The 27,828-nt window shown below is 37.0% G+C and overlaps 3 protein-coding genes across 5 annotated transcripts; 1 reads left to right on the forward strand and 2 right to left on the reverse strand.

Moving 5' to 3' along the window:
• The first annotated feature begins 1,229 nt into the window (after nucleotides 1-1,229).
• Nucleotides 1,230-3,681, forward strand: LOC103402639 (palmitoyl-acyl carrier protein thioesterase, chloroplastic-like). The gene is made up of 6 exons (XM_008341384.4): nucleotides 1,230-1,786; nucleotides 1,887-2,020; nucleotides 2,205-2,318; nucleotides 2,427-2,595; nucleotides 2,709-2,777; nucleotides 2,928-3,681. The coding sequence occupies exons 1-6, from the start codon at nucleotides 1,442-1,444 to the stop codon at nucleotides 3,273-3,275; spliced, it is 1,179 nt and encodes a 392-aa protein (XP_008339606.1). The 5' UTR covers nucleotides 1,230-1,441; the 3' UTR covers nucleotides 3,276-3,681.
• A 448-nt stretch (nucleotides 3,682-4,129) lies between these two features.
• On the reverse strand, nucleotides 4,130-10,636 carry LOC103402640 (CDP-diacylglycerol--serine O-phosphatidyltransferase 1). Of its 3 annotated transcripts, XM_008341387.4 has the most exons (14): nucleotides 10,332-10,636; nucleotides 10,073-10,223; nucleotides 8,059-8,247; nucleotides 7,419-7,484; nucleotides 7,269-7,328; nucleotides 6,950-7,040; nucleotides 6,706-6,760; nucleotides 6,351-6,430; nucleotides 6,111-6,227; nucleotides 5,941-6,025; nucleotides 5,337-5,428; nucleotides 4,829-5,082; nucleotides 4,614-4,702; nucleotides 4,130-4,510 (listed from the first exon to the last, which is right to left on the reverse strand). In XM_008341387.4, exons 3-14 carry the CDS (start codon nucleotides 8,214-8,216, stop codon nucleotides 4,383-4,385), a joined length of 1,275 nt encoding a protein of 424 aa, XP_008339609.1. In that variant the 5' UTR covers nucleotides 8,217-8,247; nucleotides 10,073-10,223; nucleotides 10,332-10,636; the 3' UTR covers nucleotides 4,130-4,382. The 3 variants fall into 3 exon arrangements, with proteins under 3 accessions (XP_008339609.1, XP_008339608.1, XP_028951644.1); XM_008341386.4 differs by having other exon boundaries at nucleotides 10,073-10,636; XM_029095811.2 differs by lacking the exons at nucleotides 10,073-10,223; nucleotides 10,332-10,636 and having other exon boundaries at nucleotides 8,059-9,932.
• An 8,670-nt stretch (nucleotides 10,637-19,306) lies between these two features.
• Nucleotides 19,307-27,816, reverse strand: LOC103402643 (DExH-box ATP-dependent RNA helicase DExH5, mitochondrial-like). The gene is made up of 19 exons (XM_008341388.4): nucleotides 27,247-27,816; nucleotides 26,454-26,611; nucleotides 26,292-26,379; nucleotides 25,717-25,962; nucleotides 25,513-25,608; nucleotides 25,059-25,247; nucleotides 24,794-24,953; nucleotides 24,588-24,718; nucleotides 24,249-24,416; nucleotides 23,894-24,166; nucleotides 23,425-23,619; nucleotides 22,831-23,034; nucleotides 22,423-22,492; nucleotides 22,149-22,297; nucleotides 21,421-21,726; nucleotides 21,061-21,120; nucleotides 20,824-20,976; nucleotides 20,639-20,749; nucleotides 19,307-20,432 (listed from the first exon to the last, which is right to left on the reverse strand). Exons 1-19 carry the CDS (start codon nucleotides 27,682-27,684, stop codon nucleotides 19,965-19,967), a joined length of 3,663 nt encoding a protein of 1,220 aa, XP_008339610.1. The 5' UTR covers nucleotides 27,685-27,816; the 3' UTR covers nucleotides 19,307-19,964.
• Nucleotides 27,817-27,828: the final 12 nt, after the last annotated feature.

Genomic DNA, 27,828 nt, shown 5'->3' on the forward strand with positions numbered 1-27,828 from the left:
TTCACCTCCTACAACAACTCAAGGCACAGCTTTGTACTAAACATATGCAATTGTTTTATTTTTATTTTTCTTTTGGTCAATATGCAATTGTTTTATTTCACAAAAAGTGAAGTAATAACAAGGGTTGTGTGAGCTTGTGAAATGACACTTGTAGGTTAATCGGTACGTTACATCTCCATGCAAAGACGTATATTGAGCTTAATAGCTGAGATACAAATTTTTGCTAGCATGCTCAAAGCGAACAAACTGAGACGGGAAAAAAAGACGTGCGGAGATCACTTTGCGATAACTTTTAACTGTGAAACATCCCATAACATCAATTTTACTTTCTGCCTTGAAGTGTACAAAAAACAAAGGTAACCTTCAAAAGCAAGAATCAAAATCAAATCAAGGGAGGCAAGTCTTGGAGAGAAGGAAGAGTTTGGGTTTTCTATATCCAACAGCCAATCGGTTCCCCCAGATGTCCTTTTCCTACGGAATGGTTTGGAATGAATTGTTTGTTTGTATTAATCCAATCATGCATTAAATTCAAACCGTGCTTAATCGGAGACTACGAGCGTCAAATCGTACATTACTACGGTCCTCACGCTGATGCCATGCCTTAAAACCGCCACATCCACCTCGCTTTGTATTTTGCATTTTTGTTAACACGAACGATACGTATATGACCAAAAAGACAAACTTTAACTTCTCTGAAAAAAATGGTGTATTTCAGCTAAAAGCGTTTTTATTGCAAATACGTAAAAAAATCTGCAAGTGCTTTCTAGAAAAGCATTTGGAAGTTCATCATGAAGAAACATGCTCGTGAAGCATTTTTTTTTTTTGTCAAAAAACACTTTTAGTGCTTGCAAAAACACTCTCAAATGGAGACGAACTCACTATATACATAAATAAAAAAGAAGTTGAAATTTCATCATAAAACTAATTAACAGTACTAGAAGTAACCCAACTTCTTTTGAGCACATGCACGATCCTTCAATCTTTCAACATATGATATCATTATCGCATTTGCGTGAGTTAAACTTGAAACACCCTCTTCAACTAAGTAAAACCCAAACACCGCTAGACCAACCAATCATGTGCACTTTGTATTGGCATTTCTCTTCCAAAACATGACAAAAACAAAAGAAAAATATGCGACAAAAACCTATACACTAGCCCTTTTGTCTGCTTTTTGAGATCGATTAAACCTATGTTGTCACAACTCAAAAATTTAGAGCACCAAAAACTTAACCTTCAACACACACAAGGCAATTCTTTGAGATATACAACTCCTTCCTCTTTTGTCCTCTCAAATTTCCTAACTTTTTCCGTCCAGAAACAACTATTTAACCATCTCCTTCCCCATTTCCAAATTTCAACCTTTCTTCTAACTAAAACAAAAAAACAAAAAAAAAACAAAAAAAAAAAAAAATACCCCCCAGAAAAAAGGTTTTATGCCATGGCCACCATCTCTTATCTTACCTACTTCCCTGTGAGGTGTTCTTCCAGCAGAGATAGCCACGACTCCAATAAGCAAAAGCTGAGCAGCATCAAGATCAATGGAACTTCCACGAAAACCGCAACCAAAGTTGATATGGCAGCTGGTGTGGCAACCAGAAATGACTTCGTGACTCAGCAGCAGGCTCGACAGAACATTCCGACAACCAAGCAGTCCGTTGATCATTTCCGACAAGCGTTTAGCATCGAAGGCGGCGTGGGGTACAGGCAGAGGGTTGTCATTAGGTCCTATGAGGTCGGCCCGGATAAAACTGCCACACTTGAGAGCATCCTCAATCTGCTTCAGGTGATAAAGTTAATTAAGAAAGCTGTTTTTCTTACATGTGATGATTGTGTTACGTTGTTTCGGAACTCGAAAATACTGAATTTTTTTGGGTATGATGCAGGAGACGGCATTGAATCATGTTTGGATGTCTGGACTCCTGAGTGATGGATTTGGAGCAACACATGAAATGATGAAGAATGATCTTATTTGGGTTGTTTCAAGAATGCAAGTTCAAGTTGACCAGTATCCAATCTGGTAAGTCCAATCATCGGTTTTCATTGTGATCGAGCGATATTCTAGTCCAATTTAAACCTCAGAGAGGGGACTCAAACATGGAGTTGTTCTTTTTTTTCTATAAATTTTAAAGCTAGGTAGTAGGACTCTTTGTAGCATTGAACAGTTTTTAAATTAAAAAAAATGTGACAATCACATCCTGCAGGGGGGAGGTACTGGAAATCGACACTTGGGTTCAAGCATCAGGGAAGAATGGTATGAAGCGAGACTGGTTGATCCGAAGCCAAGCTACGGGCCATATTTTTGCTCGTGCGACCAGGTATTGTATGATTTCTTCAAACTTCCAATCACTTTCATGATCTCCTCATGAATGATTTGTTTCAGTCTTGTCATTGATTAACCATGGTTGTAATAAAACATGGAACAGCACCTGGGTGATGATGAACCAGAAAACTAGGCGCCTTTCGAAAATGCCAGAGGGAGTGAGGGGTGAGATTGCACCTTGGTTCATAGAGAAGCAGGCAATCCCAGGCGATGTCCCTGAGAAAATCGTAAAGTTGGACAACAACGCTAAGTATGTCAACAACGATTTGAAGGTAACATTTCGTGTCCAAATTACTCCCATGTCTCAGAGCTACATCCATGTATACAGTTAAGACTTGCGAGAATTAAGCATATGCTGAATATGCAATTTTCTTATTACTTGTAGCCCAAGAGAAGTGATTTGGACATGAACCAGCATGTCAACAATGTCAAGTACGTACGATGGATGCTTGAGGTAAATAAAATCTATCTCCCCTCGTTAAAAGCATGTTTGGCAAGCCTTCTGAAAGGGTTAAAATCTCGGAAGTAGTTCTAAACGGTCACTTAAGTTTCTTTTTACCATAATTAACTCTTAATTGACCAATTTAATCTATGTTTTCGATAGACGATTCCTGACAATATTTTGGAGTCTCACCAACTGACTGGAATCACACTAGAATACAGAAAGGAGTGTGGAAGTTCAGATATTGTTCAATCGCTCTGCGATCCAGACAAAGATGGAATGTTGATAGAGGGACTAAAACAAGAGAATCATGACACAAGTCTACTGAATGGATTTTCTCTGGGAGCTGGGATTCTTGAGAACAGCGTGTTTTTGGGCTCCTTTGAGAAGCAGCCATTGAGATATACACATCTCCTCCAAACAACTGGGAACCATAAAGATGAAGAGATTGTTCGGGGACAGACTGTTTGGAAGAAAAAACCAGAGCCCTCCCCATTTGCTTCTATGTAGAAAAATTGCATTAAAAAGAAGCTTACAAGCTTGTCCTCTAAGAAATGGGACGGCCTGAATAGTAAAGGGCATGTTGTGGATTAGGTCTAAGCCCCAGGATCCTTCATTGTTTCGGATCTTGCTAGCTTCATCGAAGCTGACTAAAGATCCTAATAAACGAGCTAGACGTGTAAATGGTGAGTCTCCGAAAATAGGGTAACCAAAAACAAGAAGCATCATGGATTCTATAATGTGTGAAAATAAGTCTAATGTGTGGTCATGAAAGTAAGAAAGTGAACTTTAAGCCTAAGAGGGTAAAGGGTACAGGGATTTTGATTAAAAGAAGTCATTTCATTTGGGTCTGTAATTTGTACAGCCGTTGTCGTAATACTATTTGTAAAGAATAATAGTAAATTCATCACTAAAATTGTTTACATAACATAATTTTACTCGTTTTAACTTCCATTCGAGAGAAACTACAATAAGGAGTCATGTAGTACGAAATATAGATATCACATTTTGCGAGACGTGCTTTACAATCGGTACACCTGCACACAAGTTTTTCTCTCCACGAACATTTCCACATATCTGAACGAGCAAAGCGGATTGACAAATTCTATACCATCAATGAAATTTGACTCAGCTGTTTGCCATGACTCATTTGGTACATTATTACATAGATGAAATATTGATGCAACTAACAAATTTTTAACTGCAAGTGGCGCTTTACCACAATGACGAAAAGTTGGAAAGTAATAATAATTATGCCCCTTAATGCAGATTCGATCACCACCGATTTCCCTTCCCTTAACATTTAACCCTAACGCTTTTGTCAAAAAACAAAAATTTAACCCATAAAAATAAAAAATAAAAAATAAAAAACTAAACAAGGCTCATCCTCTTAAAAATTTGCCAGTAATGGGGGCAAACCAGTAATTTCACCAGCTGCCTTGCAAGAAAAGAATGAATATTCTCTACTCAAGGAACTGTGATCCACTAATCTATAAGAAAATCAGGATGGATGTACAAATTTAATAAAAAGCTGATAAAATATTTACAACACGCATCGACATCGAAACCCTTTGAGACGACGAAGCAAATCAAAGAATGATGTACACAATTGTAAATTCATTGCCTCTTTCGCCGTAAACTTTGATGCAGTTGCCATGACCAGATTATCAAAAAAATCACGAGGGCCGCTCCGGCGGATGCCCAAAACGTTACCAGCCATAATGGCATTGGTTTAGGATATAATCCTGATCAAAAGCAATAAAAACAAATCAAGTAAATTAGCATCTGTCAATCAATGGACGGAGAAATTTCACAAAACCAAGGAACCCGAAGAAAAGAAGTGCATACCATGTCCAAACTTGATGCAAATGAGAAGTTCAATAATGCAAATAGCGACAGAAAGCCAACAAAATGCCCCTACTTTCTTCACTGGTTTACTGCAAATACGGTAGTGGAGCAAAAAGAGTAAGCCGTAAACTACATCATTGCAAATAGTTTCTGATGAAATGTGGGGGGTGTGTGTGTGTGTGTGTGTGTGTGAGAGAGAGAGAGAGAGAGAGTACCGATCTTGAAGGTATGAATTGTACTCGCGAATTGTCGGAATTGCAATTAGCCACCACAGGATTAACCTATAAACGATCAAGGGGTTCCGGGGAGGAATCCATAGACAGAACTTAAGAAAGAATGTATTAAGCTCTACAGTCATGAATATAATGCAAAGAGTGAGGACTTGAATGAAACGCCATGGATCTAGCAAGGGATGCCACTCGTCCTTGTCCCACTGAGCCGGTGTAAACTGCCCCAGTGTTCGTTTGACCTGAAACCATACAGATTGCATCTCCCAAAATCACATATTGCGAATAACTACGTACAGAAAACCAATTGCAAATAACAATGTCGAAACCACACTAACTATTTATTATAATTGCAGTAGCTAAAGAAATTTGCCCATGTTATATGATTACTTCCAATTTATTATAACTGTTTCAGTTAAAAAATTCCACAAGCCAATTAGCAAAAATAATGCAATCATGGTTCAACCAAAATGTGTAACTGAAACCCAAAACATACTTTTCCAATAATATTTGGCTGACGGCTCAGACCAACCCACTTGTATGTTTTTCCATCAAAGTACCTGACCGTATGCATTCCTGCCCAGATACCTGCAAAGTATCCAAACAGAAAACTCAGGAGGCCACAACAATAATCTCTAGATATTGACTTTTAACTACAAACTTTATTGAAAAAACGATGGTAGATTTGGCAAATGATTACTGCAAATACAAGATCTCATCGTGCCAGTTTTTGCATAATAAGCAACTGGTGGTCTTAAAGTTCTTAGCAAATCGAATAATAAACGGAGATTATGATCAACTGACAAATGGAAAATCAAAAAGATTTTAGTCAAGTGAGTCAATCTATTTGAATCCGAAGAACAGTCTCAAGAGTAAGCAAAAGTTTCAGTATACTACTAGGGAACTGACCAAGATACATCCCATGCACCACAGCCGTAGCCCCAATGTTTTTACTAAAAATAAAAACTGAACTTTTATTTGCTAATAAACCAAAAAGTTAAATAAACGACAGAAAATGGGACAAATAACAGAACTCCTTCGCTAAGATATGCAAGATATTATGCTAAGAGAAGCTCAAAATAATGTAAGAGAATTCTCACCAAACCAGTTGCAGATCAAAATGTCAAGAATGATACTATCCCACCAGCATTCATTGAAGTTTGGTAACATATGGCGGAAGGTAAACTGAACGTGCCAAATAAGCTTTCGATTAATATCAAGTCAACCACTTGAGCGTACATAGAATTAGGTAGAGGGTCAAGAATCTAACCTCCATCAACTCAAATCCGATTGAAAGCACCCACAGAAGGGGCTGATTACGGATCAATATAGCCTTTCCCCACCATCCAACTATATGAGCCACAACAAATTCATCAAAAAGAGTTTCCTGGGGAGAAAGGAGAAAGAGATATTATAAGATTCAGACCCTGATACTGTATTAATGTAGATTGAGAACATAACGATACATGAGAAACAATTAAAATGGATGGCGTGAAAGAAGAAATCATACATAAACATTCTTAAACCTGCTAGTAGGATTTTCAGGCAAATATATGCGACAATCGGCACCATAAGATTTTTCTGGAAGTTCTGTATGAAATCAAGAAATACAAACAACAGATGAATACCTTGATTATGCAGCCTACCTAAGGCATCCCAAATAATTTGAGTATAAAATGCTTTACAAATCTCATACGCATAACAAATTGAATGATAAATCATCCCTTATCAGCTAAAATGCCATATTAAAAATTTATAACAAGGAATTGTGTGACCCATAGTAAGATAAGAAAGGTTAGGTTAGAAACTTATCAGCTAAAGTTCCACATTAATAGATTTGAAAGAAAAAAAAATAATTGCATTACCAACACCAAGATCTGGATGGAGAAACTTCATAAACTGCCGAGCATCATCACGCTTCTGTAAAGTGAGAAACCAAAATTAACTATCACAATACTGAAGACATTAGAACTTCCAACAAACAGACTTTCAGGTTTTATACTTGCATATACCAACATACATGCATGTATACACTGAACCGACAAAGAAAAATCTCATTATAATACTATAAAAATAAAAACAATGATAATAATAAAGCCAAAAACTGACCTGGAAAAGCAAAAATGTGAGAGAAACAAGGTAAACAACAGCCATTCCATGAACCAAGCGCCAAATTGCTGGATGTGGTCTGATAAGCACCCTGTATGAAACATAATAGAACATAAAGCTAACAATTTCTCACCCGATTACTACTGTGAATACTAGTAGCAAAAGAAGTACTTTCATATAGGAAAAACGAACAGGGAAAAGTAAAACCAATCAAAATTTTTTAATCCCACTCGTTACCAAAACAACCATCCAGTAAAATATTGGCAGAAACATTTTTTTACCATAAAAAATATACAACTAGCTCAATCCAAGAACTTACGTAGATGGGGCTTGCAGCAAGCAATAAGCAAGAAAAACTGCAATCATCGCCCATATACCCCTGCAGGAAAAGAGTCAGCATGGTATTTGTAAAAGGCAAATAAGAGTATACTGTCAAACTAATCACCAAATATAACAAATAAGAACTAACCTTTTTACAGATGTAACAACATCTCCAGATGCACTGCTTTCTGGGTCTAGGGATCCACTTACCCAACTGGTACATTTAAACAGACAACAAGCTAAGAAAATGTATTAACCAATTGTTTAATACAAACACAGCTCACAATTTCTTCAACAATGACCAGTCGAGTATAAAAGGAGACCTAAGGCCTGGGATGTGGTGGGTAAGGCATGCTAATTTGTAACAGTCACTATAATTGCATGAACGGCAAAATCAAATGATTAGAGAGATACACTGTTAAACCTTAAAAAGAGACTACAAAACCTAATAATGCCATTTACAATTGGAAAATAAATTCTGTAAGCCTAATAGAGGGACCTAAAAGCATCATTGCATCACCTATGTCGGTGGTAGACAATTTGACATGCTAATGCAATCACATAAGCTTGAAATCTAACAACTCAACTACTTCTATATGACAACTGTAAGAAGAAGAAAATAAAATCCATGAGAATATTACTTGCCCAAAACCATCTGATGCCCCAATAGCTTTGGCAGGGATTGTAGTAAATAATGCAGAAGACCAGAAGTATTTAGTTTGTGATCCAGAAAATAACCTGTAAACCTACTATTTTTAGAGAATCTACTTAGTGGAAAGAGCACTCACATAAGGAAGCATGCGCCAATAAGCAACATTGAAATGGTCCGAGGTTTGTAAGCCCATGCAGTCCATGGATCCAGCTCATCACCTGAATTTGACTGACTCATGTCACCATTTTCTAGGACATCCTTTCTCCTTACTCTCCTATGACCATTAGGCTCCATCAGCCTTGAGTACAAGGTGCCTACTTGTTCACTACAAATAATAGATAACATTGTTAAGGTTATTATTTTTGCATGATAAGTATAAATAAACACAAGCTTTTCAAAATGCTATGAAAAGTATATTATTCATGACCCACTTATACCAGATATGCAAGTGGTAGTTTTAGACACATATGCTATTACAGTATCACCACAATACCTCAGCTTTATAAAGATTAAGGGCTCATTTGGGAAATGCTTTTAAATGACTAAAAGCGTTTTTAGAGAAAAATGTTTTTGAAACCAATCCTTAGTAAAAATGCAAGTTAACCCTAGGAAATGCTTTTGGAACCCAAAAGCATTTTCTCTAAAAACGCTTTCAGTGAATTAAAAGCACTTCCCATACAATCCCCAAGTTTTCTTTTCTTGAAAAGAATTCAGCTTTAAAAAGATCGTATCATATAGAATCCACAACCTCCCAAATTGGGTCCTAACTCCTAACACAAGATGACTCATTGATGTAACATAAAATCTAAAGCAAAGACCAATAGAGAAAGATATAATGTCCCGTTCCGTAAAGGTCCCATTCCTTGTAGTGTTATGAATGTTACAAAGCAGATATTCGATTCCCACAAAACCATTGAGTCCTATATGTTTGGGACATAGATTTCACGAAGAAATGGAAAATCTAGTCACGCACAATGTGATGCATCTTGCCCTACATAAGGGTACAGTCCCTGCAGGTTGTCCTACAGGCTACAAACATCCAGCATCATCCTCTATAAAGTAACTATCCCCTTCCACACAAAATTTCCCACATAAAATTCTACCACTCCTTTATAGAAATTTACAAAGACACAGCGGAAAATTTACAACAATCCTTCAATTAATCAAGTATATAGACCACTTCCACCTACAAAACCATATAAAGTTCAAACTTTTAGGGGTGTGTTTTGGACATAATTGAGTAGGCATCTATAGACTGGTTTGCCCAATGTCTTTTCGAGGGTATTTGATTTGGAAAAGCGCATATCTGTTTATATCTAATATTTCAAACTAAAGCAAGTTCATCAACAATTCTTCCCCACACTTAACCCATGTGTGCTTAAGGTCCAAGACTCTCAAACCTAATCCCTATAATTATTATCTATGCTCAAAATTCTTAACCTAGTTTTGCAAACCCAGAAAGCAAAAGAAGTTCTACACATCATTGAATTGAAACGAATTAACAATTATGCACACTGTGCAAGGATCATTAGATTACATTCAACAACACGAACTACGATTAATAATTCACCAAAACCGTACCACCGAAATCTAACAAACTCTTATAAGGTATACCAGCAATACAAGATCAAATTTAGCTGCTGAGAACACTAGCAAAATACTCATCAAGCAATTTTCGAAATTTACGGCTTTAAAAGCTATCAAACACTGCTTTGATCATGTACTAAACAAGCGGTAAACACACTTAGCAAACGAAATGCAGAAACTCAAATACCCCCCGAGCAGATTTCAACAGAAAAAGTAAATCAGATATCAGTAGCCAAAATCCAGAATCCCCATATCAGTTAACAAGTCATATAATCCAAAGTTAAATCACTGCATGTTGGAACTAATCAAAGATTAAGTGTCAGATTTTAAAAACAAAACATGGGTTTTTTTCAAGAAATGAAATTTCGTAATTTCGAATGAAAAAGAAGAAACAAAAACATAAGATTTATGAAGATACAACAGTAAACAAATGAAAAGAATACAGAAAGCGTGCATATATAGTGATATAAAAATACCCAAGTACGTATATCAGCGTAGAAAGAGTGAAGAGAGAGAAAGGTTGGTCAATAAGGCTATGTATTTGATGAGGGAGAAATACTTACGTAGAGAAATAAAGAGGAAGTTGCCGTACGAATGGATGACGAGAAGATCGTGGCCGTCGGATCAGAGCTTTTTGGAACTTTGAACAAAACAGATAGGGCGTGCGCAGATAGGAAGAGAGAGGGAGTCAAATTATGAAGAGGGATATAAGTGCTGCACTTAAACAGAAAAAGATGTGTATTTAATCAATCCAATCCACGATGTGTGAAGCTTTTGCAGTGCAGAGAGAACCAAAAGTGAAATAAGAAAAGGATCACTCACTCTCTCTCTCTTTTCTTTATCTCACAACACGGGTAGAGAGCCTTTCTCTGCAAGAACGGCGAAAAGGCGAAGGATGATGATGGGAGAAAACCCAACAAAAAAAAATCTGGAAAACCAAACTATATATATTTATTTGTATTTATATATTTATTTTGCAGAGGAGAGAGAGAGGGAGAGAGGGAGAGAGAGACAGTGCACGGCGGTCAAAGGGAGATTTGAAGATGTGTCAGCAGAGAAATAAAAGGGGAAGAGATTTTGAAGATGTTTTTGTGTTTTTTCAGATGTGGTTGGATTGAGAACTGAGAACCTGAGAGAGATGCCTGATGCAACAATTAAATAGGCAAGAAAAACGATGCTTTATGCCGAAAGTACCCCTGGGGATCTTCTTTAATTGCGGTATATTATCATTGATGATCCATTGATTCCTTTTTTTTTCCAATGTTTTTCATCATGCTTGCCTTTTTAAATTCGACTCCCTTTGATTTTATTTTAGATGTTAGTATATGATGGTAACCTTTTAGTTTATGATGCAAAGGATGCAATGTGGTGGGAAAATAAAAATGAAATGATAGGTAAAATAATGGAAACTTTAACGAAAAGTTTCTGGTACTGTTCACTTTAACGAAAAATCACATTTTTACATTAAAAAATCAATTTTGATATTATTCATTTTACTTTTTATTTTGTTCTTATCGTTAAAACTCAAAGTTTTCAAGTCATTTTTATTAATTGTTCTTAAAAGAATAAGTAAGTAGGGTCTACTATCTCTTAGTGCTAGAAGAGATCAGAAAATCTTAGGAACTTCTTTTTTAGTACTAGCCTATGACGTAGACACCTAAAAGAACAAAAATGAACAATCTCACAAGAGAAAGACACTTAAAAACAAGTTTACAACTCAAATATTAATATGATAATTCCAAAAACTTCCACTCCTTTTATGCCTTACAACTACGAGTATTTATAGGCTTACAACTTTTAGTGAGAAATATGAGAAGACAAATGAAATAAAGACTTACAATATAACTTCTAGAAAACTAAGGGCTAATTTGGTATTGATGTGCTTTGAAAAAAAACTGCTTCTGATGTGCTGTAAGAATAAGCAGCTGTGAAATAAAGTAGTTGAGTGTTTGGTAAACTTTTTTGTAAAAGTGCTTTTGAAAAGAAAAAAAACTGTATTATAATGTGTAGTAAACTTTTATGTAAAACAAATGTGAAAAAAAAAAAAACCGGTTTTTCAAAGCTGAGTTTTGCAGCTTCCTGTTTTTGGCTTTTTTCACCTAAAACTGTGAAAAAATACTTAAGCTAAATGTTTACCAAACACAAAAAAGCTGGCAGCTCTTTTGATACCAGCTTTTTTCAAAATCATCACAGTACCAAACCAAGACTAAAAGATTTCAGATAATCATAAGCCATATATTTAAAGCACCATACATGCATCATAGCTCCAAAAATGCACATATTAATTATAATGCTTAAATTCCAGCTGCCGCTTGTTTAATATAATAATGACGTGGGTCCATGGCCTACATCAGTTTAAGAGAATGTATCATTGTGTTCGAGGTTGAATTCTCTATATCGATTACGTTTGAAGAGACCAATTATTTGAACTATATCATTTATCTGTCACAGTTTAGACTAATTCTAATCAATGGGAATTTGTCTTGTCAACATAAACATGGCAATGTCAGCTTGGAATCCTACTTCGTGCATGATTTTTTTTAGTTTGTCCGAAGCACCATATTCTTGGAATTTCATTAAGTTATCTGGAATCCTGGTGGTTGGATGGTTACATTGAGTAGTCTTGAATGTAATGAATCATAATTGTTGAGTTCTATTGAGTGGTTCTGGAACTCTATGTTTTTTAGTTTAACAAAATGGTGAACTACAACTGGCTTGATCCTTTTATCAGGTCTGTAGATAGTCTAACCTTAAGGTTAGGTGCATCCATAAAATAAAATGAAAGGGTACTACGATGTAGTACTAATGGTTTGTTTTTAGTCATGTCTTGGGATTAGAGCGTGACACTAGTCGTTACTATTTTGAGAAAGCATGACTGGTCATAATCCGTTTACACGTATAGTCAATTGATCTTAATAGTCGTTATGCAAACATGCATGACATTGATGTTGATTACATTAGAATTTGTATCTTATCAGTTAAAACATTGGCAACGCTAATTTTGGTCGTTTCTATTTTGTGGATCCATGATCCGCTAGCACGTGTAGTCAAATGATCCTAATAGTCGTTATGTTTCTAAGAAACATTTGTGACATTGATGATTGATTATATTGGAATCCAACATCATACTGATTATGGCCATTCCTATTTTATAGATATACGATTCGCCTGCATATGTACTCAATTGACCATAGTGCTTGTTTTGGAATCATTTGTGATATTATTAATTTACTAAATTGTCATTCGTACCTTGTAAATAAAAATATCGACAATGCTGATTTTAATAGTTCTTATTTACTGAGCGCGTGATCCACTTGAACATATAATCAACTTATCATGACACTCATAATGGAATCATTTGTAACATTAGTGGTCGCATTACTAATTTACTTGTGTATAATCTTAATATGATTGCTTCAAATCCAAAACAACGAAAAATTAAAACTTAGATTGCAATTTGACCAAAACATGTGATAAAGTGTAAGACCACAAGCACTCAATGTCCACTCATTTTCAGATTCGTTTGCACGTGTAAACGACCTAATCTGGCTATGAAACTTAATCGATTGCTTTAAATCAAAACAATTATAACGTAATTAAAACATTGGGTTGAAATTTGACCAAAACAAGTGATAAGACGAATAGCACCAAATGTGCACTCATAGCCATTCAATCAGCACACACGGGTTGCTCTCAATGTCCATGTCATGATGAGAAGGGCCTTCGGGCACGACACTGCAAATAGTCATCGATGAGAAAAAGCAAAAGCACTTATGACTCATGAGCCACACAACTCGACAACAACAATATCAAAAGTTTTATCCACTAAGTAGATCGGCTGCATGAATTCAGTGGCGCTCATTTTTGTATCAAGTCTTGTATTAGTTTCAAGTACTCTATATTTTTTCTGAAAATCTTTCCAAGTTTTCTAGGTTTTTTCCTACTTATTTTACTCAAAGCTTCCGTCATGCATTCTCTAACCTGAACATTATAAGTCTTCGTTTCAGATTAATTGAATTCACAAATCGAATAATCAGACTATCAAAATGAAAGGGGATCAAATCAAGCAGGAAACGACCAAGAAAAATAGAAGCCCGTGTGACCAAAGAAAGTCTGCATTATCAGTTTAAACAAGTTGGTACTTTGTACAAAAAGTTGGTACAGCTTGTATCCTGAAGACTCAAGTGGACGCCTTGGTGAGAATTCGACAGCTCCGGAGCAGTTCGATACTACCACGTAAAAGCATTTGAGAGTTCTATTTAGAAATCAAACTCTTTTCTGACAAATACGCTCAAAAGTCAAAAGTATCGTTAATTGTCATAAAACACTTTTAACTCTTCTATGAGTATTCACACACACAAACCGTTAGCAAAAGTTCAAGTATTGCAAGAAGAAGCACTTGTCATGTGTTTCAAGTAATTAAGGGCCTATTTAATATCCTCAAAAAAAAAATTATTATTTTCAAATTTTTTTCTGAAGGCCCTTTCTTAAGTTAAGACCAATATTTCATAAGACCAAAAAACTTATTTGGTATAAATTCAAAATTGTTTTCAAAGACAGGGAGAGAGAAGAGAGAGGATCAAAAGAACGGAGACAACGAAGAGAGAGATTTTGGAGTGAGAGAGACGAGAGAGACAGAGAAAGTAGAGGTATATGAGGAAAGGATTGGGAGAGAGAAGAGAGAAAAATAAGAGCAGATAGGAAGAAAGATGAGAGACTAGGAGGAGAGAGAGGGAAAAAAAAAGATCAAGATGAGTTTTAAGACTTAAAAAATTGCCTTTTTGGTTTTTTATCAAGGTTCTAAAAAACGCTAGGCGCTAGTTGGGCGGCGGGCTAGCGCCTAGTGCCTAGGCGGCCTAGACGGATTTAGGTAAATTTCTTGTATATCTTGTAAATAAGTGCATATTGACACCTAAAAAAAATTATACTTGTATGGATAATAAAATAATGATAAAATGCAAATTAGATACACCATTTCCATAAGTATACCACCATGAAACTAAAAAAGAAAAAAGCACGCAATTAATAAAAAAATAGATAAAAAAAAAAACCTCCTAGGACCGCCTAGGGCATTTTTTAAAACACTGTTTTTTTATTAATAAGCTAATTTTTTAAGTTGGTTTGAGTTTACTTTTTGAAGATAGTCCTATTAAACAAGGATTACTGAGTTGAGATTTAAAAACTGTTTTTAAGTTAAAAAAAATTAAATTCAAGTAGAATATCAAACGTGTCCTAAACACTTTTAAATTTACCAATTAGACGTAATTAAAAACATTTGACTGTCAAAATGCACTTTCAATCATTATTGGCAATTAGTGCCACCTACCCCAGATTTTCTTGTGTGTTTGAAATGATTAATGAAATTAATCAATATTATGCTCCAATCAAAGACAAAAGGCATTTGATTAATACTTAAGTACTTTGTTGAAATGTTGTTGGGGTACTTGATTAGTATGACTGGATGTGATTCGTGTGCGTTGATTTAATGATGATGAAGAATCGTGTAAAGTGTAGGGTTGGGGGTTCTATATAAAATTAATAAAAGCTCGTTTGAAAATGTTTTTAAAATGACTGATAATATTTTTTGTGAAAATTGTTTTAGAACCAATCTTTAGTAAAATAACAAATGAATTTTGTAAAACAGTTTATTGTTTCATGCAAAAAACACATAAATAGTGTTTATTGTAGAAAGCACTTTAAATGTTTTTGGAACTCAAACACATTTTTTCTAAAAATGCTTTCAATCATTCTAAAACAAGCCAAAGTGAACGGGATAATTGGTGAATAAATATTGGGTGCATTTTTATTCACTATCTTGACGTGGCAGTAATGCTCACCATCCGCAAGTGATGGTAATGATCATTCTAAAACAAGCCAAAGTGAACGGGATAATTGGTGAATAAATATTGGGTGTATTTTTATTCACTATTTTGACGTGGCAGTAATGCTCACCATCCTCAAGTGATGGTAATGATCATTCTAAAACAAGCCAAAGTGAACGGGATAATTGGTGAATAAATATTGGGTGTATTTTTATTCACTATCTTGACATGGCAGTAATGCTCACCACCCTCAAGTGATGGTAATGCTCATCACCATATTTAGTATCATCGGATGAGTTTAAGGTTTGAGATTTGTATCTATTCATTACATAGATCTCAAAAACTAAACGCATCTGCACTAAATAAGATGCTGAGCATCATCATCACTTGAGAATGATGAAAAAAAATATTCTCATGAGTATTGAATGAGAAAAAGAAGAGAGAGCAACACAAAATAGTAATAATAATGATAATGACAATGATAATAATAATTTGTAGTAGTTGATGTTGAACGGAGGTAGGAAGAAGAATAATCCAGCTGGTGGTACTACGACTACTAATGCTTCTGTGTTTTGGGGAATATTTGCTTTGAGTTGTTCCACATCAAGACATGGCTCCACTTATGACTTCATCAAACCCATCCCCTCGTTGCACACACATACCCTTCATGGACCATGGTGCATGCATTTCTCTTTTTTTTTTTTCTTTTTATGGATCAATTTCAATTTTACAAGATTTGACTTTAAAATTAGTCGAAAACGCTGAATTCAAAACTTCCTAATTCGACCATTTCCTTAGTTGTACACACCTCTGTCGTACATGCATTTATTTGTTTTGTTTATCTTGTATCTATAAACAACAAAATGTTTGTGAAATTTGACTATTAAACCTATTCTAACGTGCGAGCAATTTTGGTAATGTCACCTAAATAGGAAGCTCTTATACCAAATAAAACCAGCGAGAGATCAAATGGTACCAAAATTCAAGAAAAATGATATACTTTTGTAAGAGTTGTTTCACAAATAGCGTGGTCAGATTTCTCAATTAAAACTCTTCTCTATCAAACACGGTACCTAAATTAACATTTTCATTTCAACCCAATGGTCGAGAGATAGATCTCTGATTAGGAATCAGTTGTATTTAATTGCATGGTCGATGTAGACTGACAGGTTCCTCCTTTTTCTTAGTATTTTTTTTCTCTAAAAGTTCAGACTTGTTAAATTAATGTCACGGGATTCACAAACCCTGCGATGTGCGATCGGACTAAGTGGCCCAAGCTTGTGCTCCCTTGGCACATAATCCACCCACACACTTGCATTCTTTTATTTGTTTTCTGATTTGAGTTTATTAACATACAAGGGCCAATGGGGTCCGCCAACCTTACTTCCGTCAATTTCAGTTCGCTTCCGTCAATTAAGGGCCAACCTTATATTGTTACATCAGTGTGTTATAAAATGAGTACACAGCGTGACTGATTTGTCATGAACATAGTTAAGTTAAGCTTGTCAAAGTTCACCTGACACGAAAATAACAAGTTTCGAGTTAACCTGTTAACATGTTGAGTTATTATCGGGTTACCTATTAAGAACTCGTCAACGGATCAAGTCATTATTGGATCACCCGTTAAGAACACGATAAGATATCGTTTGTCAGATTTTGACATTAGGCATGATAATTTCTTGCTTGGCCCATTAACCCGACACGAGCCAACACAACCTGTTGTCAAATCGGTTTGTTATCAGGTCACTTGTTACAAATTCGTTGAAATAATAGATTTGACACGACACGATCCGTTTGCCAACTTGCATAATTAACACATTAATTAATATGTTACAATATAAATAAAATAATAATATCATGTGAAAGTAAACGGCAACACTGAAAAATTCATGATTTGAGACTTTGAAGAGATTTGAGAGCTTCATTTGGGCACAAAAAGAACCAGACTTTGTCACCTCTCTAAATATCTACCCAAAATGTAACATGCTTCAAGTTTAGCGCGCCCTAAGAACAAGATGGTCATATGGACCATAGGACATGAGAGGGGCAGAGCTTTCCCAGCCTGTCCCGTACTCGTATCTTACGGTTCAGATTCAATATTTTTTTTTCAACAGTATTTACCGAATCAATAAGAGCCTGAACCCCGACAGCCGTATCGGTGTCGCATTTCGAGGAAGAAGTGGGATCGAAATTTGCCTTCTGCGTTTTCCATATTTTAAACAATTAATTTAGTATATCATCACAAAATGCCAACGATGCTTCAATTGGTTTGTGGCTGGGAACAATCCTAGCGCAGTGTTATTTGACTTAAACGCCACTGTAACAATGCATTTGGTGACTGGTCTCAGAGGCGAAGATATGAAGGTACTAGAATGGTTTAAGGCTTATCCTGATATTTTTTTTTACGCAGAAAGTGTTATACTTATCATTTTCAAAGTTTTTTCGTAGGCTTAGAGCTTCAATTTGACTTTTTATTTTAATTTCTTTTATCTGGTTTGATTTGAGGCTTGTGGCTCCTAGGGAGTTCATGCAATCTATTGCTTTTGAGACTCAGGTTTGGGGATCAGTGGAGGGAAAGAGAGCAAGAGAATCAGATAGGTTTAGAGTTTAGATTTGAGGAAAAGGATGGTGAGGACAACATACTAGACTCAAAATGATAGTGATCGGTTACTCACCACACGACAAAGTAATTTTTATGAGATCAAAAAGGCGTTTCAAATCGAAACTTTTGAACCTTCTAGGCTAAAATTCTATCTCCGTCATTGTCTGGTCCGTCTAACTTGCTCTTAAGATTTTTTTGCAAAAAGTTATTTTAATTGAAAAGTGATTGTGGTCCCTTAATTTTTTTTTTCTTGGAAAAGAAATAGAATTTGTTTTAATAAATCGAAATCAAAGACCAATCAGCGGTTTTATCTCCCATACTATTATAACAGTCACATGCAGGTGGAAGTCGTTATGGGCAATTGGGCATGGATAGGTACCCACATGCAAAATATGTAAATTTCCAATCCGCCTGTATTTTTGTACTTTGCTTACCCAAGTTTGACAGCTCTACTATAAAAATTTACCTATCGCAAGTTGCATATCACCCTCCGTTTTATGAAAGTTACTCTCCCGCTCTACCATTTGTGGGAAAAGGATCCTAGGGATCTCATGATCTCACCCGTTCATCGTACATTATGCGGTCAGAAATCATTTCAAAATTTAAATTTTAAAATTAAATATAAACAGTACCTAACGAAAACTGACCGCACAATATACAATGAACGAGCGAGATCTTGGGGATCCTTAGGATCCCTAGGAAAAGGATTTGGCGAGGATCATTTTCCCCATTAGTGCCCTTGCCCTTAGCGAGCCCAAGTGTGTGGTTTAAAATCCATCCATCCAGGACAGTACTGGAAGCCATTAGGTCTTCTCCAATGAAAGGCTAAAGGTACAAAACCTAAGAAACGACCTAGTTTGTCTTAAAATTCATTTCTGACAGATAACTGAGTTATAATTCTATGAAGCTCACCTAACCATTATTGATAAGGCTAAGGTCTGGTTTGGTATTGAGGTGATTCTGAAAAAAATTGGGTATAAAAAAAAACTGGGAGTTTTTTAGTGTTTGGTAAACATTCAGCTTCAGCTTTTTTTACAGTTTTGGATGAAAAAAAAGCCAAAAACACAAATCTGCAAAACTCAACTTTGAAAAATCGATTTTTTTTTTCACATCTGTTTTACATAAAAGTTTACCAAACACTATAATACTACTTTTTTTTTTCTTTTCAAAAGTACCTACTTTTTTTTTTCAAAAGCACTTTTACAAAAAAATTTACCAAACACTCAGCTGCTTATTCTCACAGCATAGCAGAAGCAGTTTTTTTTCAAAGCACAGCAATACCAAACCAGCCCAAAGTTTAACTCCTTCGATTGGAGACGATGTATGAGTATAGCCTGACACTACTTATTTCAAAATAATTTTTTACCGGGCCATAATACTGAACAGGACTATATTTAGCCATCCCGGTTGAAGATGGCCTAACAAAGGGGAGAGAAGGAAGTTACGATTACACTACACTAGTCTTGCAAGCTATCCAGAAGAATAATATGTTACAGCAAAGTGAAAATCTGAGCCCGCAACGGCGTGTGAAGTCACTTTTTTTTTTTACTTGTGCGAATGCGCTGTGTATATTTCTCCTCGACACTTTCTAAGTACTGTTTAGCTACAACTGTACCCATCTTTGATGAGATACCTTGGTCACGACTCACCATCAATGTCTTGATCCAAATGCAACAACAGAAATAGCCAAAAACGTCGACTTCCGTCCCCTCAACTTTAGCTCCGATGTATATTTATGTCCCGATGCAGATGATCCAAGAAGCCAAAACCAACCACAAATTTGGCACCTCGGATACTAATTGCTGGTGATGTCTGATCAATTATGGGAGTAAAAGAATGTAGATACAAGGCCAGGTCTGCTGGCTTTTTAGTTGATAATGCTGCCCGACCTTTACTGTTTTCTGCGGCAGGTAGAAAGTCGGACATTGTGACCACATAGATTCTAAGTCTCTCCGAAGCAAGCACCACACGTTGTGCTCACCGCCCCCTCGTAAAGTCCTTTTTCGAGAGGGAAAACAGCAAACAGTTGATTTATTTGTGCTCCTTTTTGCTTTTCTTCAACATGATTGACATATGATTGATGTACTCATGGCCCATTTGTGTTCCACTCACCAGCCACTGAATGGCCTCTGCTGCCGCATCTTTTTCTGCACTCTTCTTGTTGTTACACGGGTGGCCCATAATTTGCATTCCGTTAAACTCCACTGTAGCTCGGAACTGGCTGTTCTTCAGCTGCGTGGTTTTGTACGTGGGTGCATTATATCCTGCTCGTGTGAGCAACGTCTGGAGCTGACTCTTGGAATTGTCACCCCCGGGTCCACTTTCAGTTCTTGAAACCAAGGCTGGCTGTGCTGCCACCACAGATGGCTTTGACTTTGAGGGTGCAAGGACCTGGCGGCCAAATACAAATCTACCTTCACCTTGATCCTCGGAGAGCAGCAACCGCACTGCAGAAAGGAGTTCATGATAACTGTGTGTGTCCATCCTGGGGTTCAGTAGCTGTTCAGGATTCACAATAATTGACATTAGCCAGCAGTAACATGTGGAGAAAATACATTCAAAACCCTCTTCACTGGGCAACTCGGAAAGTAAAGTAGAAAGGAAACCAGACATTGAAAAGGAAAAGAAACGATAAGAACAGAAACAACAAAGCTCCATCAGGTTAAGACTTAAGAGAAACGAAGTATGCTCATAGTTTCACGTACTTTGATTTGAATTAACTCATCAAGTTCCTCTTTTAAGCATTGATACATTTCTGCTATAGCAGGTTTCATGAAGAATTCCAAATATCCTCCCAGCATTTTCAAGTGTCCATCCTGCCAGAACAGGAATCAATTGCATTATATCACTTGTACAGAAAACAAAGGACATCCAGAACCAAAATACTTACAATATCCCCTTTCGAAAAACTTCCACCAAATAGGAGGAGCACTGAGTCAGACACAGCTGTTGAATCCCGTAGGAAAACAGAGTTCACCTTTATCTTCTCATTGAAAACCAGCCATGGATATGGAATTTTAGAATCCCTAGCATTGACAGAGTTCTAGACAAATGAAAAGAGCATGAGACTAAATTGAAACAGAAGAGAGGCCAACTTTTTCGTAACCCGACGCACAAGAATGCTTACCGAGTATAGCAGCACCTGGCCATCCTCCATGGTTTTCAGCGAAAATGACTTCTCATTGTGCTGTATTCAATATATGTAAGTCCTCAAGAAAATTATATGAGAAGAAATGGAATCCTACTTGTGCGTATCGGACAAACCATATAACTCAATAACAAACACTAAAACAAATTCAGTTACATTCTTATGGTTAACTTATCTTTACTTCCCAATTTGATTAATAAGACGTGCATTCATCATGAAATAACCATCATGAATCCAACATATGTAGGAGATTGACAGCATCAAGAATTTAGGGAAGTGAACAAAATAGATCTTGCTCAGCTATATAACAGAAGGAAAAGAAAATGGATCCATGCTTACCACAACAGAGCAGATTCCAGGATACAGGCCATAGCAAATAACTGCACGGATGAGATGCTCATCATAACTCCATGCATTATGAGTGGTGGTGTTGGTATCAACAAGATCAGTATCCCTAAGCAAAGAGAGGAACTCCTTCCTAAGGGAATCAATAGCTTTCATCGATTGTGCTGAAAGAAAATTCTTCCAGCAATAATCATATCCAGCAAAGTCTCTTTCAGCAACCTTCCAGCCCTCATAGGCCCGCACAAGTGCAAGGTGATCACTATTGTCCCGGGAGAACTGAGATTTTGCAGCCTCAGCAAGCTACAAAGACAAACAAATACAATATTTATCATAAATTGTTTTTAATGATAAGGATACAGGCTGATGCAACTTTCCAATGTTGTATCTCCACCCAAAATGACTAAAAACGACTTCAGCCAACAATTTGTCGCTAAGAGGCCTCTGATCACGGAGCCAAAACCAGATGGGAAGAAAATATATTATCTTTAATTCTAGACTCGCTCCTCCCTCATAGTCTTGTTTTAAAGTAAGTGATACATAATTACAATGTGAACAAGGAATATAACTTAATAAATCCAACTAGTACAGCCGGGCATGCAATATATCCACAAAAACAATAATTTGAGCAAGCACGTCAAAATAACAATTCAACTATTTGGCCTCCAGTTCTGACCAAGAAATAAAGAGCACGATATACATAATGAAATGGGAGAGTGGCTTACATCTTTCTTGTCAAATGGAGTAAGGAAAGGATCTCTGACACTAAGGCCAGAAACAATAGTCAAAACTGGATCCAGGCAGTTGAAGATGGCACCTACCAAGAGCATCTTTCCAAGTTTTGGCTCAACAGGAAGCATAGTAAGATAGTGTCCTGTCAAGTGATTTAAACTGCATTAGGCTAACGATTTTCAAATTTAAACTCTCAACCATTACAAAGAATTGCAAGCATCACAATGCATAATTGAAATATTAAAAGAATAATAAATCTCTCCCCACCTAAAACAGTCAGATTCTCATTCTCATCCAAGGCCCCAATGATCTTTAAATACTCTATGGCGTTTTGCACCTGTAAAAGATATCAAGAGACAAAAGGTGAATTGCAGATGAGCAGCAAAATTTACAAATAAGCACAACATCATTTCAGGAGGAACAATTTGGGGTGCAGGGTGCAACTAAACCACCATATGTCACTAAGATAACATGACAGACATTAAGAAGCATATGCACTGAATGCTAAGGAATTAACAATCTTTAGCTCTAATCAGTTTAAGAAAGTAACGCTACAATGAAAAGAAAATTACAACAATTCACAATAAGCTTTCAGCAACAAAAAATTATGCAATTGAAGATTTAAGTTAAAATAACATTAGGTAGAGAAATATAAATTGACTGTTACAGTGTTACCGCGAGTAATTCTGGTGACTGCAGAGCCCTAGATAAGAACTCAGAAATGCTTCCGAGGTTTAAACTTTTTATTTGCAGACAGAGAGACTGCAGAGGTGTCCTCAAAATCTCTGGCAATTGATACTCTGCAAATGCATCATAGACACATCTAGGATAGAGATGATAACATTCCCCTGGCTGGACACGTCCTGCTCTTCCTCTTCTCTACAATATACAAGCAGAGAAGATTGTAACCAATCAATGTAACAGACTGAAACTTGAAATGTGCTGAAAAACATAAAGGAAAACCAAAGTTGCCCACAAGAAATCACATAAGCATGCACACTCATAAACAAAGACCAACATGTAAATAAGCATTTATAGACCGTCTCCTGCTGGGTGTTTAAACAGGAAACCTAATGATCTCAAAAGAATTAAAAAAACACATGTTAAATTTAATGGAAATTGTCTAATCACAGAAAGATGAGGTTGCCTTCAGGAACGTTTTCTCTGCTACTCATTCTACCACACTTGCATGTGCACAACAATGTAGTTAACAACCTAGGATAGATTTCGTCTAAGAGAGAAAAATCTTCAGCCAGAACATATCCTTACTTGTTGAGCAGAAACCTTGGAAATCCAGGAAGGAAGCAAACAAGGAGTATTGTTCAGTGCGTCATATGAAGTCTCTTTTGCCTTTCCACAATCAAGTACAAAAACAACATCATTGATTGTGATACTCGTCTCAGCAATATTAGTAGCCAGCACTATTTTCCTCACTCCATCCCCAGGCTCATCAAATATTAGCCTCTGCATGCAGTCACAACATGGAAACGATGAAAATAAGAGAAAACACCATATGAAAATTGGCTAGAAAGTGATTCGGTGGTAATTCTTTAATTCACCACCATAGATAACAAAGAACTATGGAAGTATCTATCCAGGATGGATCACTAAATGTGAAGACAAATTATGGCAGCATTAATTAATTAATTGATAATTAAGTCAATATATGCTGAACAGTGTACAAGAAGCATGCACAACATGCTAGCGATAGTACAACTATTGGAGCACTAAAAATTACCTGCTCAGTACTTGCCATAGAACCATGGCATGCTAGTAACAAGACTCGGCTTGGATCACCTAATAGAGGATTGGCATGTAACTTTTCCTTCAGAGAATTGATGTCATCCCACCCAGTCATAAAAACTAGAATGGCACCAGGCTTGTCACTCTCACAGATATTGCACAAGAGATACTCAATCAGATAAAAACCGATACTATCAGGATTCCAACATGCTAGAGACTCCCGAGTCTGTGGACTATACCCCTTAAAATCGGCTGCTTTAAGTGCATCCTGAATACATTCCATGAGGGAAAAATTGAGATGATATGGAAAACAAAAAAGGACAAAACTGTTTATGCAGTAACTTGTATACCTCAACAACAGAAACAATTTGGCTTTTCCTCTTTCTTGGTGCCTGTTTGCTCATTTTCCACATCTTTTCTTGGCCATAATCATCAATCTGATTGTATGGAGTTAATTTGCATCCCGTAATTTCCAGAACATCCTCCAGAAAATGAGTCCGAACTGGATATGTAAAACCCTAGTTTAGAGGGAAAACAACAGAGATAGAAAACCCATATCAGACATTATTATCCATCTCTGCAATCATCATTAAGAGTTCCCTCAGGAAGCAAACAGAAATACGCAACAACAACCTCAAATAGAGGAAATACAAATTTTTAACAGAAATACACTGGAATTTCAAACTTACTGGAACATGAATTATCTGAGCCCTACCAAAGTAGGATGAGAAAAGTTCAGAATCTAGGGTTGCACTCATCAAAATCAACCTCAGTTCTGGTCGCCGAGGAAGGAGATCCTTGAGTACAATAAGCAGAAAATCTGGCATCAACGTATTACAGTGAGAAATCACCCCTCATCATCCAAAATTGAACCCTTAATCTAGCTCTAAGTTACCTTCATTCATTCCACGTTCATGAATTTCATCCACAATCACATGAGTTACACCTTTCAAATTTCTATCAACTAGTAATCTTCTCAACAAAATGCCAGTGGTGCAAAAGAGAAGGCGAGTGTCCCTTCCCTTCATACCTTCTAACCGAACCTTATACCCAACCTAAGACCAAAGGAATGCAAGGAAAAGGTTAAAAGAAAAAGAAACCACCAGAAGTTCTTTTTAATTTAAGGGTAATAATTTGGTCAAGTATTGCAAGAAACTCACCGAGTCACCCAATTTCTCTCCTCTCTCTGAAGCAACTCTTTCAGAAACAGACATAGCAGATATTCGTCTAGGCTGTGTACATATAATACTACAAACAGCTCCACGAACAGCTTCTATCTCAGATTCTAAAATGAACTGTGGAATTTGAGTAGTCTTGCCACAGCCAGTTTCACCTGATATGATAACAACCTGCAAGTACAAACGTGCCAAAAAGTACATTGTCAGGTTACAGGCCACCTTGCATAATTGAACTAAAATAATTGCATGATTCACCATGTATCCACATCTACTACCTTACCTTTGAAAACAACCCATAAAACAAAGAAAAGAATGACCACCACTTACAAGAGAAAAGAGCTGACCATCAACACAGGCCAACTACTGAATTGTAAAACTAGGATCAAAGCCAGAATAAGAGTCCTGCGTGAATTTTTCCAAAAAAATAATTACTAACCTGATCCCGTGAAATTGCTGCCAATAATGCATCCTTCTCTTTATAAGCAGGAAGACTTCTGCGAAGTTCAAGCATTTTTCTACCTTCAGGAGATTCCTGAAATAAAAATATATATCACAAACACATAGAACAAAACACATGATTCATCTTATGAGTTATAAGTGAATGCAATCATGCAGAGCAATCTGCCGAGGTAAGACAAACCTGCCAAGCTTGTTGCTTATCACGCAGCTGCATACTTCTCCGCCAAAGAAGTTTTTCCATCACACCCTTACTCGACGCAAATGATTCTGGTTGCTCAAAAAGCCCTTCGTCAGTAGCAATGCTGCCACTACTGTTTGATCTAGAAAAGGAAAGATCTTGAAAGCTTTCCTTTGTCCTAGACTTCTGGGAAAGGAACTCTCCAAGATAGCTCTCAACTCTCCTCAGCAACCCAAGAGGCAAGGTCACCTTTCAAATTTAAAAACCTTCACGTAAGAACCGTGTAGAATGAAGTACCAAATATTCAGGCATTAAAAACATCATGAGGTGGAGGGAAGCCATCCTAAACTCGTAGCTAATCCATTATTACATTTTCACATAAGTAAACTAGTCTGTTGGGACAAATTAAAATAAGAAACATCAACTGAAGATGGGGAGCAAGAAGTGAGGGTTATCAACAAAAGGAATCCCCATTAACACTAGAACTCAGTGAATTAAAGGCAGTATGTTTTGAATGACTTTAAGATTATGTTAAACAGAAACGTCAACTTTAAGGAAAACAATACAATCAGAATTACCTCTCTCTGAGGGCGCCTATCATCCAGGTCAAATCTGTAGTTTGGCAGTGGAACCTTACTAAACACTGCAACTTTCGAATATAGATGGCTGTAAAAAATTCTTACAGTCAGACTTCTATAAAGTTAATGAAACACTTAAACGCTGACATAAACCAAAGATACCTATAAAGCCCCATTTTGCTTGCCAAAGCAGCTATTTTATCAAAGTCGCGTCTATCTTTTTTCTCCCTTGTAACCAACTCTTGCTTCGCCTTGTCACGTAACAGCATGGTTAATTTCCGTTTCCACTCATCAATATCAGATGAGTAAGGACTCTGTGTCTGCAATGTTCGGATAAACAAAGACCATAAGCATCTATCCATGCTATACCTTTCAACCGGATAAAAATCTATGTAAACATCATGTTTTGATGCCTTAATAAATCAGTCATAATGGTACGCCTTGAATTAACCTAAAGATGTACGGGCATGAAAAGGCTAAATTAATATGCAATTTCGAGCCATTAGTGGTTGATGAGAACTCCATGCAGGGCTAACGAAAACACTCCACCATATATTGTCTGCGAGGGAAAATGTGGATGGAAATCTCCCCACCTTAACTCCCAACGCGCAAAAGTGATTTTCTTAACTCCCAATGCCTTTGAGTATGCAATGGAAAGCAGTAAAAATGAAATTGAAAGATTTAAGCTGCTAAACCAAACTCCACAAAATCTCTCCACTACTTTCAATCATCGTCCGCAACCTAATCAGATTAAGCTTTGAATAAACTACCCGAACCGCAAATAGAAAATCAACACTGCATTTCACATCGCACCAAGTACACGACTCGATCAACAACCAAATCAAAAGCTAAAAATGAAACACCCAACTACCACTTCCAAAATTCAGAGTCTGAGCCCTAGTTGAAACCCAATTAACAACTCTACGCGCACACAATTCACATATAAAATCCTCACCGGATGCGACGGGAACTCAACTTCGCGATCGGAGCCTTCCTCGGAAACGCTGTCGTCGTAAGCAGAAGTGTGCTGAAGCTTGGGCTTCTGAAACTGCTCCTGTTGCTGCAGCTGCTGCTGCTGCTGAGTCTGGTAGTACGCCAGAGCACCATTGGTGCTGCTCCTCCGGTTGAGAGCAGCAGCAGCAGTCTGGTTTTCGCGGAGCTTGGAGCCGATTGAAGCAGGGGAGGTATAATTGGGGGTGCTGATGACGGAGCGGAGGCGGTGGTGGGGAGGGACATAGACGGAGCCGTACGAGGAAGGAGGCCGGTCCTTCATCGCCAGGAGTGAGGGTTTGGAGGAGGAGGCAATGGGTTTTGGATGCGAAGGCGACGGCCAGCAAGGGAATTGCAGAGACGGAGGAGATGGGGGGAGGAGGAGGAGGAAAACAAAGGGCATGCAAGGTGAGGCAGCAAAGTGGCGTCGTGTTCGAGATCAGAGGAGTGAGTCTCCGGAAGCCAAGAGTTTTAGTGTACTTTGAGTTCGCACCTCAGCGCTGCACTTTGGGCTTTAAACTGCAGCTGGTGCATCTTATGCTCTGGG

Source organism: Malus domestica, chromosome 16 (assembly GCF_042453785.1).
Source record: "Malus domestica chromosome 16, GDT2T_hap1".
Taxonomy (NCBI): Eukaryota; Viridiplantae; Streptophyta; class Magnoliopsida; order Rosales; family Rosaceae; genus Malus; species Malus domestica.